Source organism: Alligator sinensis, unplaced genomic scaffold (assembly GCF_000455745.1).
Source record: "Alligator sinensis unplaced genomic scaffold, ASM45574v1 scaffold708_1, whole genome shotgun sequence".
Taxonomy (NCBI): domain Eukaryota; kingdom Metazoa; phylum Chordata; order Crocodylia; family Alligatoridae; genus Alligator; species Alligator sinensis.
This window is the reverse complement of record NW_005842183.1, coordinates 755,270-769,004: the sequence shown is the minus strand read 5'-3', so window position 1 is coordinate 769,004 and position 13,735 is coordinate 755,270. Positions and strand designations below refer to the sequence as shown.

General features: G+C 46.5%; 1 protein-coding gene across 2 annotated transcripts in view; it reads left to right on the top strand.

Annotated features, from left to right (window-relative positions):
• Positions 1-13,735, top strand: part of DAAM1 (dishevelled associated activator of morphogenesis 1) — a 178,398-nt gene that overhangs the window by 150,486 nt on the left and 14,177 nt on the right. For both annotated transcript variants that reach the window (XM_006026226.3, XM_006026227.3), the window contains exons 16-19: positions 1,353-1,456; positions 9,695-9,779; positions 12,206-12,312; positions 13,618-13,706. In XM_006026226.3, coding sequence (XP_006026288.1) covers positions 1,353-1,456; positions 9,695-9,779; positions 12,206-12,312; positions 13,618-13,706 — 385 coding nt within the window. The remainder of the gene's footprint in view (positions 1-1,352; positions 1,457-9,694; positions 9,780-12,205; positions 12,313-13,617; positions 13,707-13,735) is intronic.

Below are 13,735 nucleotides of genomic sequence, written 5' to 3'. Positions count from 1 at the left end.
ATAGTTTCAAGCCCAGAAAAGCTGTGGGGAAGCTGCTCCAGGGATCTCCCAGCAGCTGCTCTCAAGCCCTTTAGAGCCTGAGTGGCTTGAGGAGGAGACAGGAAGTGGGTAAGTAGGGAGTGCCCATCCCAGGACATGCAGGGAACATTTGTAGACTTGCCTGTAGAGTGATTGTGAACACGTGCTAATAAGCATGCCCCGGACAGAGGGCTGAAGAGCAGAAAAGAGCCACCAGACTGCTCCTGTAGTGCATCACGTCTGGGATCTGGTGCGCGCAGAGCAGCAGCAGGGCACGTGTCATGGCAACCCTCCCAGCATGGCAAAGAGATGTGCACATGCCACAAGTTTCCTAATGCCTGTTGGCTTTCAGCTCTGCTCCTAATGTCTCCAGTGGAAGTAGGGAGAGACCAGCTCTGAGCCCTCCTGAATATCTGCAGTCTCCTAGGTCATCCTGGCCTAGTTTAAAAAAATAATAAAAAATCATATCTTAGTTGCTCCGTGAAAAGACAAAAGCAGTCAGGGGTGTCCAAGTTATTGAGCTATTAGGCACTTTGATACACATCTGCTAGCCTATGTGACCTGAAGCCCCAGGGTGTGTTCCTGCCACATTGCTCTAATAACTAGGTATTCATTTATTAATATTAACCAAGATCATGCAAGCTTGGAGCTAAAACTGGAGATGCATGACTTCTGTGGGCAGCTTTATAACCTGCATTAAACATGTGGGTAGGTACTTTCACCTGGACATCTGAACCTTCAGTTCTGCATACTCTTCTATTATTTTAGAGGGAGACTTTCAAACCGCCTAGGGGATTCAGGAGCACAGGTCATCACGCTCGTAAATCCCTTGGCTGTTTTTGGAAATCCCGCTCTTAAAGGAAAACAAATGTTGCAGCTGGTGTTCATGAGCCTATAAAGTTTTACGTGTGTAACCAGTGCATTGCTAATCGCAGCATGAGCAGATGCCGTGGCTGTCGAGAGTGGCAACAGAACTTGTAAAGATCTTGTTTCTGCGTGACAGACCCTAATGGAATATATCAAGAGAGGATTTAATGAAATATCACAAATATGTAGGCTAGGAGAGCCTGGCCTTGTTCAACAGTGCATCTGTGTTTGTAGGTTCTTAAATCTTCCTGTCTGAGAAAATATTTACATTTCTAACCCGTGCATTTCAAAGCATGTTCTGATTTATGAAATGGCTTATTATATTTCAGTTACAGGCTACAGATTTTACGCATAAGCCTTGGTGACACTCTTGATTAATGGAGTCGATTCTAGAAAACGCTGGTATGCGCGGAGGGTTCTTAATGTCGGCGCGCGGTTCCTTCTTCACGGCTGTGTGTGTTTTGCAGAAAGAAGATGCCATTGATGACACACTGAGCTCCAGACATAAAGTCAAGGAGCTTTCCGTCATAGATGGCCGGAGAGCCCAAAACTGCAATATCCTTCTCTCAAGGTACGCTTATTGTCAAGAAACGGGTTCTCCGTGGTCACTTCTCTTGCCTGTCCTCTGTGACTTGTTTTCCGGATGGTGTCCTTCTAAATTACTGAGGCTCTGCTACTTTCAAGCTGTGTGACATGCCCCGAATCGGAGATCATGCCTCAATTCCCTGGAGGGAATCTGGTGACAGGAACCATGGGAATAAAGCCAGAGTGGTCTCACTGACACCTGAACCCAGATATGGAATTACATCTTGCATTGCTGTGCAGTCTTGGGCTGCAGAATGCATTGAGTGGGATGCACAGAAACGCACTACCTCTGAAATCCCTGAGAGGTAGTGAAATGCCACTGCAGCTGCTTAGCATGGCTGGAATCGTTCTGTTTAGTTCTGCCCAGATTTTACTTACTTTTCAACACTGTATTAAGCCAGCGGTATTAAACCTGAGAGGAAACAGGTTCTAAATATACAAGGAGAGACAGAACCCCCTTCCACTATGGTGCAGAGAAATCTGAAAGGCAAGTGGTATTGTTTGGAAAGTGATACTTCAATGGGGGTCAGGTTATGTGACACCGAGTCTTTTTGGGTTGTTTTTTTGTGGGGGCGTTTTTTGAAAGTGTCAATTTATTTCCAAATTTGAGCTAGCGTTTTGGACTTGGGAAGCGAAAGGAAGGCTGGGAAGAGCTCTTGCTGAGCGGAAAGAATTGCGGGCAATAATTCAGTACCACCTGCATTCCCCAAAACATTGACATATATACTGAGGCTATAAGTAATAAAGGCCTGAACCTATAAGCACTCCCTCCCCCCAACTCTGCCTTCTTGGTGGTGTTATCAGACCCCCTTGATGGAATTACAGCCTCAGTCTGTCTGTTTGAGGGTCATATTTGGTTCTTACGAGCAAATTTAATCCCATCTTTTAATGCTGAATTGTATTTATGTGATAAAACGTGCAATTAAGCACGTTGGTAAAAGTAAGTGAAGATCAACTGCTGTGAAAATGAAAGCCAGCCTTACTGTGGCTTGAGAGCAGGAGTGATTAAATGATAAATATCCTTAAAAAAAAAAAAAAAAGAAAACATTTGTCCAAGTTGGTACATGAGCATATTTGCTTTATCTATAAAGCTAAGAATTGCTTTAAATTTTCCTGTGGAATTCAGTCTTGCCCAGTTTTTGACTTTTCAGTGCTTTGACTTAAAATCACAGAAAATGAGGGCTGGACGGGACCTCAGGAGGTCACATCTAGTCCAACCCCCTGCTCAAAGCAGGACCAGCCCCAACTAGATCATCCCAGCCAAGGCTTTGTGTAGCCGGGTCTTAAACTCCAAGGATGGAGCTTCCACCACCTCTCTGCGTCACCTGTTCTAGTGTTTTACTACCTTTCTACTGAGAGTTTGTCCTAATATCTAACCCAAACTTCCCTTGCTACATCTTGAGACCATTTCTTCTTATTCTGTCATCTGCCCCACTGAGAACAGTCCAACTCCATCCTCTTTTGAATCTCCCTTCAGGTAGTTGAAGGCTGCTATCAAATCCGCCCTCAGTCTTTTCTTCTTCAAACTAAATAAACCCAGTTCCCTCCGCCTGCCCTCAGAAGTCACGTCCACCAGCCCTCTCTCCATTATTGTTGCCCTCTGCTGAAGCCCAGTCTGCAAAGCAGAGATGCAGCTATGAAGTTTTGCACTCTGGGCTCCGGCAGTGGCCAGGCCGAGGTGGGGATGGGACGGGACACACTAATTCCTTGCTCTTTCCATATTAGAATATGAAGACTTGTTAGTAAAACAGAGGCCTCATTGATTAATGACACTTAAGAATATACTTTCAAATTTAAACCTGTGAGGGGCTCCAACTGAAGTCAAAGTGCGCATCCAGATGAGCGTGCCTGTGCAGTTTGCAATGCCGCAAACTGTCCGTGGCTCTGCAAACCACACGCGCTGCTCATGCAGGCACTTGCTGCACTGCTTATTTGCAGCACAGCAGGGAGGTGGGTTTGACACTGGGAGACTGGGGTTCAGCGCCCTGTTCTGCCACTAGTTTCTTACATAGCCTTGAGCAAGTCATTTGACTACTGTGTGGCTCTGTTCTCTGCCTCTTGAATAAGGATGACATTGCTTTCCTGTCTGGAGTACTCTGAAGACAAATGCGAGTGCTCATCCGGGTGCCACGTATCATCCTAGCAAGACTATAACACTGTCTCGCAGCTAACGCTGCTCTTAGCAGCTAGAAATCCTACTGTGCCTACAAATATGTAATGCTCCCAGTTTGCTGGGAGTTTCACATGCGAAAGGACGGCGAGGTCAGTCCCTTCCTTATTTAGCTGAGACATTTGTAAGCCATTGTCTGGTTTGCAGCATGGAAAGATTACAGTGAACCTAGATATTTTATCTCTCTGTAGATTTTTTTTCCTGCCTCTCTTGTTTTGGGAGAAATTACTGCTTAGTGAGATCACTGGATTTTCTTTAAACTAGTAATGTTAACACATACACATTTTTAACACTGCTTTTTATAGTGTAGCTCAAAGTATGCTGATGTCAATGCATTGGGGGCCTTAATTCAACTAAACTACCACATCTCATCTTCAGCCGGGGTAGGGTTGTTTTAGCAGGGGAGAGGCCTGTCCTGTTCCTGGTAGGATGCACGTGAAAGCTTCTTTATGCCCTTTCCTAAGCCTCATGTAGGGGAAAGGTTTGTTTGATTTGTCTTTTCTGCCTATCTGTCGAGCACTTTTCTGACCCAAACACGGGTTTTTTAAGAGGGTGGATCCCTGCCCACACAGAATTTGTCTCTCCCTTCCACACTTCGGACAGTCTTCATTTGTGTCTACAAAGCTTTGCAGGATAGGCTGCATTTGTCAGGCTTGCGAGCTGTCATTCTGCATCTCTGAGTTGCCAGGCTTAAATCCCCGTGACAGCAAATACAGTGACCCAGTTCCTCTCAGACGGCTCGCGTTCGACAGCAGCTGCCAACAATGATAATTATTGTGGTTGTAGATAAGCTTATAGCTTTCCCTGGCCTCTTTCCCATCAAATGGTCTGAGAAGTTGTTATATTCTGGCGCCCTGCTTTTTTTTTTTTCGGCAGACATTAAGGAGCACTCTCGGTCTTGGCAGTTGGTTTTAGTGATTTCTGTGAAACATTTTTATGCTTTTCATAATCTCTGCTCATTAAATGCAAAGTCTGTAGCAACCCAGGATGCTGGTTTGGATATGGCCAGGGATGGTGGCGATAGAAAGCAGCTAGCACCCACTCGCTGTGTGACTGATGTGGTTTTAATGGGTGATCTCAGTCCAGCCCCAGCATGCAGATGGAAAACTAGTTCTGTGTAGTCCTTCACAAATTAAAAAAAATGCCCTTAAAACTGGAGCTCATTAAGACTTTGGTTGGCAATCTTCTTGGGAAAACCAAGAACTGAATAGTGAGAGAGACCTGTGATCTCGTATGCAAAGGTGATGCCTCGGAGCCCTAGGCTCAGGAATACTGGTTCCAGCATGATAGTCCTGCATTGCTACTTCCCACACCATGTTCACGCTGTAGCTTAAATTCAGCCTCCGGTGCTATCCGTAACGGCCGCTGAAGTCCTGTAGAGCCCTACGACGTTCCACGCAAGAGCTGGCTGTGCTGGGGGGTGGGAAGGGTTACAAGCATCCGACCATCCTGAAGGTCCTAGTTCTCTGCAGTGCTCTGGGCTTTAGCTCCACCATCTGCTAGAGCGTGGCTGTCAAAAGCAGCTGACCCCATTGCTTCTGGGAATGGAGCAGCAAGGTTTTCTGATGATGCCACTTCCACCAGTCTGTCATAAGGCTCCTTGGCCCGTTTAGGCCTCTAGAGGAGTAGGGCAGTTGTTTGCCAGGAGTCAAGTTAATGTGGACCTCAAATGATGCTTAAGGAGTGGCGAGAATCAGCAGTGCGTTCTCCCTGTGGGATGGCCGGGCAGCGTCAGGGAGCCATTAGGTTTTCATGTCCTTCAGAAAAAAACAGTTCTGTGGGTTTGCCACATGGAACCAGTAGTTTTAGGCCTGTTCCAGGTACTTGGACCCTAAGCACTGTAAGCCCTGCCTGTCTATTCAAGTCAGCTTATCAGCCTGCCATGCTGCACAAGTGGGACCATCCACATCCTGGAACTGTGAAGTCTGATGATCTCTCTTCTGTGGTCCTTATTCCCGTAATGTCTCAGCAAGTTGCGGTCCTTTGTCTTTGCAACATCCCAGCGAGGTTAAGAACTGAAGGCACGGCTGACTTGCTCAAGTTCACAGAAGAAATCTGCATGCATCTAAACTGGGAGGAGTTGTACCAGCGCTGCACAATCCTACCAGGCTTCTCCCTAATATGACCTCCTTCCTCCCCTTGGACGGGTCTGGCATGCACAAGTACACTTCTTCCAGAGTAGGGATGCATTAGGCCAGGGGTGGCCACCCTGTGGCATGGGCAGCCTCAGTGTGTGGCACATGGCAGACTGGAAAGAAGGAAGGAACAGAAAACAGAGCAGCAGATCAGATGGGGAAAGGGGATTGGTGTACACTTGGAAGGTGAGGGACTTGATTTGTGGCACGCCTGCCAAAAAGGTTGGCCCCCACTGCATTAGGCGGAGTGATCCCTAGAGTCCATTTGACAGCAATATATGTCCCTTCTTCTGGGACAAGTTACATGAACAGTGGCCCTATAAAATGGTACAGACAGTGCCAGTGTAGTCTCCGCTGTCTCTCTCCCCAGGTCAGCCATCATTTTTCCTCACCAACTTCTGGTGCTAGGATTCTGCACGTGGAAATGTCCAGTAAAAGAGAACTGGTTTGCATAAAACAAGATTGAACCCAAGGTGAACTTCGGAGCAAATACTTTTGTGTCTTTGTTTCCTGACTTTATTAGGATTCTTTAAAAAAAAAAAAAAAAAAAAAAAAAAAAAACCACATACAGAAATTAATTAAACTTCTCTTCTACTACACTGGGGCAGTATTATCAGTAATGGGCAAACTACCAATGGTTAGGACTCGTCATCCTGTAATATTAAAGAGTGGTAAATCTAGAAAGCTGGAAGATGCTGTTGTGATCATCTGGTGTTGCAGCTTGCATAATCCAGACCATCACTGGAGGGTATCTTACAGAAGTCCATCTAAAGCAAAAGTCTGCTTCCACTGAGGCTATTGTGTATACGGAGATCTCAGAGACACTAGAATTTAATTCCCCATCTTCTTTTAAAGATTTCCAGTGAACAAGAATTGGTTGCATCGGTTGATGGATGGCTCCCGTAGGCCGATAGCCTTCCTCTTCTAGCTTTATCTTCTAGCCATTCGATTTTACCTTTTGCCTGCCGAGTTAGCACACCCTCTAATCACAAAACTTCTTGCCCCTCCTTTAAGTGGACAGTGATTCAAGTCACACCTTCACCTTTTCTTCAATAAGTTAAATAGGTGGAGCCTCTAAAGTCTCCCACTGTCAGACTTGATGCTCAGCTCATTCCTGTGACCCTTCTCTGAAGCTTGCCCCAGTTGTTCAGCTTCCTTCCCTGAAGTGAGGACACCAGCACTGGACGCGGCACTCCACTAATGCACTCACCAGCATCTCAGATCAACACGCTGGGTGCGTCTACACGTGGTATTAGTGCAACGCAGTCAAGTGGCGCAGTTTGCACTGGAGTCGCTTGCTCCCGGGTGCAGCGTCTGCACGTGCGCCTAGGACCGCAGCAGTTTGAGCCAGGGCAGAGCAGCCCCGGGCTGGCAGCAGGCTCCAGGGGTCAGCCCCGGGCTCCAGGTGGCTGTGTTGGGCTGCGGAGGGGCTGGCTGGGGCACAAGGGTGCTAAAGTGTGGGGCTGGGTGGCAGGCAGCCCCCCACGCTTTAGCACCCTTGTGCCCCATCCAGCCCCTTGTCACAGTCTACATATACATTTGATCGCACTTAATTACTCCACCATAGGATAAAACTGGATGCTGTGCTCTGTAAACTGAGGGGAAATAGTGCCTTGAGGGGTGCCGAGAATTATTGAAAACAAAACAGCCTTCGCTCCGATGCCATGCAAACAGCATGTCTAGTGCATTGTTGTCTTTCCCTGGAAGCAATGCCCTTTCTTTTATGCTGCAGAGGGGTGTGCTTCCCTTTCTAATTTAAATGTATCCAGCAGAAGGCAAAATGTTGCACGGCCATCCCTTCCAGCGAGTGTGGTGTGGACCCGATTAGCTCTAATTAATGGCTAGTGTAAGTAAGCGCTTCTGTCAATTGGTGCTCAGGACATACCCAACGTAGCCACCGCAACAGACTTTGTATTAGGCATCAAACACTGGCCTACGTTTGTAGAAGTGACTAATTTGGGGCATCTCTGGAGGTTTTCTGATTTCTAGTTTAAAACACTCTAACAAGGGTTCATTTTCAAAAAGCACCAAGCACCTGTTCATTGAAACGCAGGCAGTTCAGAGTCTCGTTTCAGACTCCCCAAATCCCTTGTCATTTCTGAAAACGTTGGCTGCTGCTGCCAGTTGTTTTGTGTTTAAATACCCTTTGTGCTGATGTTATGTGGCTTCAGATAAAATGGGGGAAAATAAAATTTGAAGACCCAGGTGGAAAGGTCAGCAGAAAGCACGCCACCGATCTTCTGCCTAATAACCACCTGAGAGAACTGAATAATATTGACCCAGATCCTGAGAGTCAATGGGATCCTTAGAGTCAATGGGAAATGGTCCTGTTCAGTGCAGGTCTCCCCTTGGTAGCCAGTCTACAGAAGGTCTGAATCTGTTTTGGTCCTGAATAAGGCTTATCGGCTCCCTTGTTCAAATTGTAGCAGCTCTGGAAGTCCATGCCTAGTGTGGCCACCAAGATGGCAGCCTTGGTTTTGGTACCTGATGATTTTCCTGCCCCTTCACCCCCAAAACATTGCAGTGTTGTAGGGATAACCAGGCTTCAGACTGTGTGGCAGACAAAGATTGCATGCACACACACACACACATGCGCGCCCGGTTCCAAATAGTATCCCCAGCAAGTGAAGTACAGGCAGTCCTCAGGCTTAGGACACAATCGGTTCCTGAAAACCACATCTTAAGTTGAAACGTTGCAACTCGGAACTGATTTTCCCTTGGGAAACAATGCTATAAATGAGGGATTGGTTCCTGAACCTAGGCCCAATACCTTATTTTCATAAAAAATACCCCAGAATTTTGTACTCAGTCAATTATAGATGAGCAATATAGCTACAAAATGTATTTATATTGAAAATAGCAACATATTGATTCGGAAGGACTTCTTCGAGGTGACTTTGCTGGGCTTTTTGAAAGGCTGTTGGTTGGACCTTTTGAAGGGCTCCTGGCTGGAGTCTTCTCAGGAGTCCTGGCTGCAGGTGTTCCTGGAGTCTGGTCTGCTTTCTTAAAGAAAGTGTCCAAGGGAGTTTGGACAGATGTTCTCCAGGGAGATGAGCGATGCAGCGAACTTGTTCGCTGGCATGATGTCGCGTCGGATCAAGCGTTGTAAAGTCGAACCTGACTTCAGGAGGTCAAAAGAGGGTGTCAGTTTATAAAGGTTGTAAGTGCCGCTCGTTGTAACTCGAAACGGTGTAAGTTGAGGACTGCCCATATAAAGATCACCAAGCGTCCTCATCAGTCCTGTGTGTGTGTGAGATGAAAGAAGGGGCATGCTCTGCTAACTGAACCAATCCTCCAGTCTAGGCAGCATCGCTTATGCTCAATCTTCCCAGGGTTTAAGGTTGGGCCTGAAAGGAAGTCTATTAATGTTAACAGTCATACTGCTCTGGAGTTGCATAAAGATGCTCCCTTTTTTCCCTGTTCCTTCTGGACAGATAAGTCTGTTGAAGAACCAACTAGTGATATACGTCAATGGTTGGAAGGTGCCGTGTGAATGGCACAAAGTAGAAAAGCCCCATTATTATTCACGTGTTGGGTTATATAACAGAATGACATGAGCCCTGCTTTCTGTCTCTAATCATCTTGTCCTTGACTCATGAAGTGACTGAGATTTTAAGGAGTGCCATAGTAATAGGAAAGTGGAACAGAAGCAAGACCCAGATGGTCCCCTCAAGCTAATGACTGAGTTTCACCAGCTCCTGTGGAAAGTTATTTGACTGCGGAAAGGACTTGCAGGATTTCTGAGATGTGCCTGGGTTGTAGTACAAGCTTAGCAAAAGTCTCCCCTGAGCTGGCCAGGCAAACCCGTATCCTGAAGGGCCGGTTCGGAAACATGTAAATGCCTAGGACGGTTCATTAGGTGCTGTTTCATCCATGGGTAAACACCCCTCTGAACACTGTTCCCATTTTTTTTTCCCAGGCTGAAATTATCCAATGATGAAATCAAACGTGCAATTTTAACAATGGATGAACAAGAGGACCTACCAAAGGACATGCTGGAACAGGTGGGTGATGGACACATACTCTTCTTCCTGTTGGGGTGCCTCCTTTTTAATACTGATTTTCAAAATAAATCAAAGCCTGTCCACAGATTAAGGAATGATGAGTCAAAAAATTACTTCGTGTAATGACTGCCAGTGGCTCAGAGGTGAGTTTGCATCCACAAGCCTTTTCCTCTTTTCCTCTCAAAGCCAGCTGACGCTCCACTCCTTAAAAATGCAGAGGAACTGAGCAGCATCTTTTTCATAACCATGAACCCTCAAGCTCAGATTCCAGCCTGGATTTTGCATCACAGGTCGTTCTGTTGCTGAACAAAACCACGGTCTTTGGAAACACTTGAGGTCTGCTTTTCCCAGTGCTTTTCTTAATAATTTTGCATCTAAAAGACCGTTTACAACCACTGGAGTGGTGGTCCTCCAAGCATGCTGGTTTTAAGTTGCCCTGAGATCGGGTTTACGATGGCATGTGAAACACAAAGCTGACATCCTCTTAAAGCTGGAGCTGGCAAGTGCGGCTTCATTGCAACACTTGTGCATGGCAGGAATCTGATCAGTCCCCTGGACTCCCAGCCCAGGAAAGATATCAGGCGATATTACAGTGAGCCTGAAGGATTTATTATTGGACTTCAAAGCGGGGCTTGGCACTTCATGAGCAAATAAAACCCAGGGTCCTGCTTCTTGGAGCATGCCCTCTCTTTCGCCTCAGGCACATGCCGTTCACAGCGTGCTGGTGAGGTGCTGGAGGAGATGAAAAAAAAGACAAAGGGAAGCCAGAAATGAGAAGTAAATGCCCCTCCTCATCACATCTGGATTTAAGTAGCCTGTCTAGGAGCGCAGTCAGGCATGTGAGGATGCACCACACCTAGGGTCACCTTTGGTGTGGGAGGGACACCCTAGATATCATGCCTGGGCCTCGGTGTCTCATTGTTGATGTAATCGTGTCTCCTGGGATTATAGCCCTGCGTCAGCGTGCTCCAGGCTGATATTTAAATTTCATGGAGGGTTTTTTTTTAATCTACTTAAAATCCATTAGTTTAACACAGTGTGGGAAATTCAGATAGTAAGTTACTGGCTTCTCAAGGGCAACACAAAGGGCCTTGTAATAAGCCAGCTAAGGATTTCCGTGCTAGAAGGGAACCCGCAGGCGGCATGTAGCCAACTCTGCACATACTGCTGCTGTCTTGGCACACTACCCAGGGATGAATCCAGGTGCAAGGGAGTGGAATAGCAGTGTTTGTGCCTCTGCCTACCCAGTCAGCCCCCAGGGCCTGGAGGGAGCTAAGCTATGTAAGCTCAGCCCCAAGGTACTTTGTCTTAGCTGCTGCTTCCTTAGCCTAGGGGATTTGGGACCCATGTCATCAGACTGCTGTAGTCCATTTGGGAAGTTCCCCAGATGTGTCGTCTGCCAGAAAGCCATGGGGTCTCTTAGCTATTGCTTGTGGATGCTAGTGTATATAAACTGTTTGTCAGTAAGAGAGCCCAGAGCCTGCTATGCTGTAGACCGACTTGGCCTGTATTGGCTGTATATCTCCAGCCCCTATTGCTGTGCTGGCTTTTCTCTTCCGACCTGAAAAAGAATGTCTTGCGTTTCAAAGCTCGTTGAACTCTAGCCCAACTATGTAGATGGTTCAATAAAAGATGTCACCTAAAGAAATCCTTGCTTCTTGCATAACTTCTGGACCAACATGGCTACACTGTCACTCTGATGCTACCTAGGCTCATAGATGAGACTATGCCAGGGCCACAGATTCCTCTATGTACCAGCATCACCTCTGTTTCAATTGGAACAAACTGGCGGTCATCCATAAGCTGGTTTCAGCCAAGCACCAGGCCAGCTTGGGAACAGATGGAGTTATATTGGCAGCAGACTAAGGGCTACATCCCCTGCCATCCCCGTCTGTCGCTGCACTGCATTCTAGATACAGGTATGAGCTAACATACCACAGAACTGCCTTGGGACCTTGGGCAACGCATTTAATTGTGCTCTCTTTCCTTTTCCACCAAACTGAGGTCAGCCTTGTACCCTTACAGGAGAGCTAGGGGGATTAATTAGCTGAAATACAGCCTGCAAACAAAAACAAGTGGCAACAAATGGGTTTTTCTTTCCGTGTCTCAATCACTGGGGAGTTTCAGAACTCACTGCTGCCATCTAAACTTACCGCGTCGCAACGTACATGGTGCAACTGCAGATTGGAAGGTGTAAAACTAAATTGTGCGTTGGTGGCAACAGTGGAGCAATCATATGGGATGTTGTTTTGGAAAATGATACTTGCCAGGTATTTCGTGACCCACGCTGAATCGTTTCATAAATGGCTTAGACATCCTGGCATAGAAGTGCCTATGGCAATATTTCATTTGCTGTTAATATAACAATGTGAAAGATGCTATATAAAAAGAAAGGCACGGCTTACATCTGTCATGTTTCCTTTTAGCTCTTGAAATTTGTTCCTGAAAAAGGTGACATTGACCTCCTGGAAGAGCACAAGCATGAGCTGGATCGCATGGCCAAAGCTGACCGGTTCCTCTTCGAAATGAGCAGGTACGCTCACGGGGGTTTGCCGGGACACCCCACCGCATCTGTTGTTATGGTGCATGAGCAGATGAGTTGCAGTGCTGCTGCAAAATATATCTGTAACAGAACGGGAGTCTTGGTTTGAAAATCTGCTCACATGTTTCATTTCTTGTGGGCCCGTTACCAAGCAGCCCTTGGGATAGATGAGGTCCTTCCCACCTACAACCCTTCTCTCCTAATCTGAATTTTTAAGACTGGGATTTTCTACCGCATGGCTAGGAGTAGAAAGCACCATCCACATTATACAATGCAAGAGAAATGGTCCTTCATCTTCTGTACCTTGTAAACACTGTTCTGTTATATTAGGATGGACAAACATGGGATGCTGGGTAGATCTTGAAGCCATGAGGTCCAGCGCTCCACCTCCATAGATGTCTAATGTTTCAGAGGAAGCTGAGCAACGCACAAGGCAGCATTTGAAGTGTAGGAGGAGCATCATGCCTTCCTGACCATTATGGCAGTTGTTTGGGTCTTGGAGGCACAAGACATGAATAATTTTATCTTTGCTTGCCTCTTTTCAAGTTAAAGGAGAAAATCCAAGGGATAATAAACAGGAAGACTCTCTAGTTTCCTCAGGGAAATGCCTTAAGCAAATAAAAAAGTGGTGTTTTAATGCCAGGTGTAGAGCTCTGCCTGAGCTATAATGAACAGAGCTGAGCTGTCCTGAGGAAGTTATTACCCTCGGTGTTGGTATGGAGCTGAGAGTCAGTGATCCTGCGGTCTTCCAGGGTTGGCCCAGGAACTGGCTTAGCCTGTTTGCTCACCAACAGACTCTGATTCAACTGAAGCAGGCGACTGCGTTGGAGCAGAGGAGTAGCCCCGTGAAAGTCAATCACACTGTTCCTGCACAAAAGGCTGAGCTGGAGCTTATCCAGCTTGCATTTTGGTATTGAAGGTTCAGGTTCCAAAGCACCAATAGCCGTGGTGTCTCTCTGTGCGCCAGTGGTCTGTTGGAAAAGCACCAAGTCCCAGTTCAGGGTGGTATTTGCTCACGACATGCATGCTGCTTATGTCTTTTTAACTTCAGTGGGCCTTAAGCACATGTCTAGAGTTAAGCAGAGAACTAAATAGCATCCTGAACAGGGACGGAATTAAGCATGCGCTTCAGAGTTACACTGCCATCGGTTTTTACTCCGATTCAAGTTAAGGCATCGTCTTTCCTATCCCACCATAGGTTAAGGGGAAATGTCTTTTTAAAGAAATACTGGCCAAGTCTCCTTGCTGTCTGCAACAGGTGGAACTCAACTTGTGTGTCTCTTTTTAATCCTACAGGATAAATCACTATCAGCAAAGGCTGCAGTCCCTGTATTTTAAAAAGAAGTTTGCAGAGAGAGTTGCAGAAGTCAAGCCCAAGGTTGATGGTATGTGACATGCGGGTGTCTGTTGTTTT